Below are 6,000 nucleotides of genomic sequence, written 5' to 3'. Positions count from 1 at the left end.
CATTAAAACCACCTGCCTAATATTGTGTATGTCCCCCTCGTGTCCTCAAAACAGTGCCAACCCGCATCTCAGAATAGCATTCTGAGATGATATTCTTCTCACCACAATTGTACAGAGCAGTTATCTGAGTTACCGTAGAATTTGTCAGTCAAACCAGTCTGGCCATTCTCAGTTGACCTCTCTCATCAACAAGGCGTTTCCATCCACAGAACTGCCGCTCACTGGATGTTTTTTGTTTTTGGCACCATTTGGAGTAAATTCTAGAGACTGTTGTGTGTGAAAATCCCAGGAGATCAGCAGTTACAGAAATACTCAAACCAGCCCATCTGGCACCAACAATCATGCCACGGTCCAAATCACTGAGATCACATTTTTCCCTGTTCTGATGGTTGATGTGAACATTAACTGAAGCTCCTGACCTGTATCTGCTGATTTTATGCACTGCAGCCACACGATTGGTTGATTAGATAATCTCATGGATGATTGTTGGTGCCAGACAGGCTGGTTTGAGTATTTCTGTAACTGCTGATCTCCTGGGATTTTCACACACAACAGTCTCTAGAATTTACTCCGAATGGTGCCAAAAACAAAAAACATCCAGTGAGGGGCAGTTCTGTGGACAGAAATGCCTTGTTGATGAGAGAGGTCAATAGAGAAGTTCGAACTGACTACTTTACTCAGACTACTAATTTAATGACTTTAACTGGCGTAACATGGCGTAACTGTCAAGATCTCAAGGCCCAATATAACTATATTTTACACTTATGAATATATGAATTATTGCATATAATCATAAGACTGAAGTCGGCCCTGACAACTTTACACTTTTAGAGTAATTAGAATTACAGCCTTAAAGCAAATTACAAAGACAAATTAGAGTCCCCACGAATGCAAGGATGGAGTGGAGAGAAATAATATCAAGAAGGAAAATAATGATGGAGTGAAAGGAAATATATTAGATGGAGAGATCAAGATTAAGAACCTAAAATTTGACAGATAGGAACTGCTTAAAGAAGTAATTATATAATATTAAATGATGAAAATTCTTTCTGTTTGACAGAAATGTAATAAGCAATGATACTGCCCTACAAAGGCAAAACACAAAATAGAGTTATGAATGAAACAGGTCTCTTATGATTTGTCCGGTGACAGACGAGTTTGTCTCACATGCTGAAATTCAGAGAAACTATTGTGTGAAAATGCAGTAACAACAAAATCCACATCAGAATAATTCAAGCAATTTTTCTCAGTTTCAATGTTAGTTAATGAGTATGGCCTTTGTAGGGTAGCAAAGGGTACTGATATTTTTACCAGTGAAACTATATGTGTAAAGTAATTTAGCGAACACAGGAATTTGGATGGATGGATGGATGAATGGAAAGTAATGCCATGTAAGCACCAAAGGTTATTTTCATGGCAAACAGAGTAGTTTAAAGCGCAATGACAAACAATAAACAAAAAACTCATCACAGCATTGTAAAAATGTGTATACAAAAGAGATGTAAGACACAAGGAGACAGACAGCATCTCTCATCGACACTGAATTAACAACAGGGGAAACAGAAGCACATGTCCTACAAAACACTGTATCCAGCTATGAGTCATGATCAAGTACAGTACTATCAGCTAATATTGGCCGCGGAATCAATGGGACGCGGCGCAACAGAGTGCGGCGCAGGATGATGTGTGCGTGGGAGCGGGAGAAAGAAATGACTCGTGCGACTCCCGCAAAATATAAATATCTAAATAACAAAATAGATGTTCCTCAAATTTATTTAATGTATTTAAGGTACAGAATGTTATTCGTGTATTGCGCAAGACCAACAAAACAGGCACGGTGTTGGTGGCTAATTCATGCAAATTATCCCTTGTGCTCCATGCGGTGGAAAGTGCTATGGATGTTAACGCTTTATTAAAGAAACCAACCAAAGGTCAATCAGATATTTGGCAACGTTAGAGTTATAACAATATGCGTTTGTTTTTTTTCCGGGTGGGAATTGTATAAAAAAAAAAAAAAAAAAAAAAAAAGAGAAGCCTGATACAGGACAGGACAGAATCTTATATATATATATATATATTCATTTATATAAACCATGTTTCCAAAATATTTGATTGGATGGGCAAGGCTCACGTTTGGGTGGGCTCAGCCCACCCCTGCCCATGCCTACATCCTACATTTTGCATTGGCAAAAAAAAGGGAAAAAAAAGAAATAGTTCCCATCCGTCACAAGTATTTGCTAATATAGCCTAATCCTTTATATTTCACTTTGACGCTTCTGATTATTGTTCATGGTCAAATAATAATATCCCTTGTTAAAAAACAAAAATGTTAGAATCGATATTTTTTGTGAGGATCTATATTTTTGATACAACATCAGTATCGGAAGTATCAATCCTTTAGGATCGATCCGCCCATCCCTAGTTGGTGCTGTTTAGGTGGAACGAGGGGGACCTACACAATATTAGGCAGGTGGTTTTAATGTTGTGGCTGATCGGTGTATAATTCTCTGAAAACAAGTCTTATTCTCTACAAAAGTACATACAGTTTATCTTAGGATTTTTAGATATTGTTTACTGGAAAACAAGACAAATAATCACTACTCAACCATTAAGATTATTTTTATTTCTTTTTACTCAGCATCACTGAGGAGGAACTGATTTGATGGTTTTGGCTCCAATTTCATAATCTTGAAAATAAAGTTTCCTGACTTTTCTGGAAGGGTTAAAGAACATGGATAAAATGTTTTGCTATATATATATTTTTTTTATTTATACACAACTTGTACTTACATATTGATGTCCAGTAAGAATCTGTGCTTATTGATATGGTTTCTGTTATTTACAATCTACATTCCTGGTTTAGTAGAGCAGTAGTCCTTTTTTAAACATGAAATTTAATAGAAGAGAAAAGAAAAGTGCTTTTGTTCATTTGATTCATCCTCTCAGGTTTGGTGGAGGACTTTGCTGATAAAAGTTTCCAAACATTGATGAAATCGTTGGAGAGGCTGTGGCACCCTGTGGAAGGGCTTGAGGTGGAGAAGGCCCTGTGCATTACCCGTGCATTACTGCAGGTACCGATAGACTTTGAAGCAATGGTTACCAGAGTCAGCCACCACAACATGCCCATCAGAGGTTAATGCAAGACCCTGCGGGCCATACAGGGGATCAGCACTTGTGTTGATGTAGGAGAGAAATGAGCCTGAGCTGTCAAACACCTGGGGGGGTTAGGCAAACAGATTTAGTGCTACAGAAAGAAAATGTTCTTTAAAGATTATCCTCTATAACACCTGCTTGTAAAATGACTTGTTTTGGAGAGAAATGTGTTTAGAGAATTTCCTACCTGTATTCTGCTGTTGCCCCAGTCTGCTACGATGATGTTGCCATTAACATCAACAGCTACCCCTGTGGGAGCATTAAACTGGCCATTTCCCTCTCCATGGGAGCCAAATTTAAACAAAAACTCCCCATCTGCACTGTAGACCTAAGAAGATACCAATTTTAACCACCTATATTAAATAAACAAGAAAAGATCCCGCACACAGCTAAAATAATCAAACTGGTACTGTCTGCAACAGTGTTCTTTACCAATGTATACGTAATACGTAATTTAAGTGCTAAATCTGATGTTTGTTCTGCCCGGGCAGGTTCACATTTCCTTGAGGAATCGAACGCTAGTATTGTCGTGCATGGAGTTACACTGCTGCAGTTTATTAGCCTCTTGGGGATGCTTTCATTTTTTATTTTTGAGCTTGTAAAATTATTGTCTTGTAGGGAAAAACATAGGTTTACTATTTATCAAGCTCTGAAACTTTGCCAAGTGAATAGCAATGTGGAATCATGTGCAACAGTGTAACAGTCACATGAAGTCCTCTTTGCAACGTGATCTCCAGAATGTTGAAATCTTGGTGACACCTACTCTAAAAAGCTAGATGCAGTGCAACGAATGGTCTAAGTTTCTAAGTTCTCTTTAATGTGACACGGTCTAAAAATGCAGTGGTTATTTGTATATAGCATAGAGTTACATATGTTTTCATTAAATATCAACTGAATATGATAAACTGGTTACACACGATTACTTGAAGAAAATGCACTCAATTAAGACGAGGCCGAATTCTGCATGATACGATGAAGAAATCTTCACAGTGTGCATTTGACAAGTTGAGCGGCTGAAGGGAAGTTAGGCGGCTGCAGTCCTAGTGCCTGCAGTATACAACCTCTATCAGTGCGACTTACCTATGTTTTTCCCGCCCCCCTCAACACAATTTTGACCAGCTGCGACTATTCAGGTGCGAAATTATTTTAGGAAAATACAGTACTTCACCTTTAGCTACTAACTGGATTTTTAATAATATGACATATTCAATGAATAACTTATAATAATTCTTATTATTTAACCACTTACAAATATTTTATATTAAACTTTTTTTTTTTTTTTAACAATAACATTGTACATTTATCTATATAAATGAGACACACTCACCTTAACAGAGTGGTTATGGAAGTCCGTCACCACTATTTCATTCTTGTTGTTGACAGCAACAAAGTGTGGACCTGATTATGAGAAAACAAAGAGATCAAGAAGAAGAGAAATGGAGAGTTGAGAGACAATAGAGGAAGGAGAAGAGCAAAGGGATGTCTTGTGATCTAGATAGAAGATCCCACAGGTGATCAAATGTGTATGGAAGCCTTCATCCATCCATTCTCATTGGACTGCTTGCTGAGTGATTTGATTTTTTAAAGGCTACATTCTGATTTGATTTTTTTTAATTTTTTTTTATCATCATTCGTTTAAATTTCATTCTGGAATTAAACTTGATTAGTCGAGTAAAACTCCCATGGAGTTTAATCATTGTAAATACAGTATTTTCTCCCAGATTAATCAAATAAATGTCTATCAATTTAGGTATCAAGAATATCAATTAGACAATACACCAGATTTCTGGGATGAGAATTCACTCAATACTTACTGAAAACAGGACCAGATTTACTAAACTTTTGCTCCAGTGCAAACTTTGCACCACTTTTTTCTACAAAGGAATGGGAAAAACACAAACAATGGTAAGCTGAAACAAATAAATGATAGAGCAGATGGGGTTTACACAAATAAAAGAAGCACAAGCTACTTCAAAAACATTTCAGGTGATGCAGGGATGCACAAGAAGACATCACATCTCAATCCAAGACATAACTTACTAAGATCACATGCAAAAAATAGGGGTTAGTAAAAGTTGGTTGCCATATTCAAAAACAGTTTAAATAAGCAGGAGAGGATAAAGTGATGGATAAATGATAAAAGCATGATTAATGCATGTATCTATCAGAATTTATTTTCTGTCAATCTCCAAAAGAACATACAGGTTCATACATACAGTACATGCATGCACCGGCTTTCATTATTTATCATAAAAGACATATAATGCAACTGAAAAATAAAACTAAGCAGAAAACACAAGAACAGAACTGAGGCAGGGGAGATATACGAGTTTACATCTCTTTAAACACTGGAACCGAAGCCTGGGTAAATCTGGCCATTTTTGTGTTCTAAAACACTCCAGCCTGTAGACAGCATGTTTGTTTTCCCAGAATGGTTCTCAGTTGCAAACAGCAATAATTTCTGTAGTTGTAGTGGAACCCTCTTTCTATCCTGTTTCACACTCTTTGTTCATTGCTGACATTTTAGGCCACAACCATAGTCCTTTTCACTGAAATGGCGATGGTTCTCGTGCCAAGCCTGTGCTCCACTGGTTCAAGGCCGGAGCAATCTTGAGCCTTTCGTAAGCCAGCCGCGCTTTTCCACTGACTTCAGAACCAAACGGTGACGTAATGGGTTACGCGACTACCTGACCATAAACAAACATGGCACGTCACAACAGTGTTTGTTTCACAACTTTTACTCCTGTTTTTGAGGACATATTTCAATATACGGAGTAATGCAATCCAACATTATTACATTGCTTAACAAAACTGTCAGAAACAATACCAACGCTAAAGACGACAGGA

The 6,000-nt window shown here is 37.4% G+C and overlaps 1 protein-coding gene across 7 annotated transcripts in view; it reads right to left on the bottom strand.

Moving 5' to 3' along the window:
• Nucleotides 1–271: 271 nt before the first annotated feature.
• LOC127432868 (tripartite motif-containing protein 3-like) overlaps nucleotides 272–6,000 on the bottom strand; it is a 52,130-nt gene continuing 46,401 nt past the window's right edge. For 6 of the 7 annotated variants that reach the window (XM_051684354.1, XM_051684353.1, XM_051684355.1 and 3 more), the window contains 4 exons: nucleotides 4,968–5,027; nucleotides 4,481–4,551; nucleotides 3,341–3,481; nucleotides 272–3,215 (listed from right to left, as the gene is read on the bottom strand). In XM_051684354.1, coding sequence (XP_051540314.1) covers nucleotides 3,063–3,215; nucleotides 3,341–3,481; nucleotides 4,481–4,551; nucleotides 4,968–5,027 — 425 coding nt within the window. In that variant the 3' untranslated portion in view covers nucleotides 272–3,062. The remainder of the gene's footprint in view (nucleotides 3,216–3,340; nucleotides 3,482–4,480; nucleotides 4,552–4,967; nucleotides 5,028–6,000) is intronic. The other variant, XM_051684358.1, reaches the window with a different exon arrangement.

Source organism: Myxocyprinus asiaticus, chromosome 42, assembly GCF_019703515.2.
Source record: "Myxocyprinus asiaticus isolate MX2 ecotype Aquarium Trade chromosome 42, UBuf_Myxa_2, whole genome shotgun sequence".
NCBI lineage: Eukaryota > Metazoa > Chordata > Actinopteri > Cypriniformes > Catostomidae > Myxocyprinus > Myxocyprinus asiaticus.
Note: the sequence above shows the minus strand (reverse complement) of the source record. Positions and strands in the feature narration are given on the sequence as shown.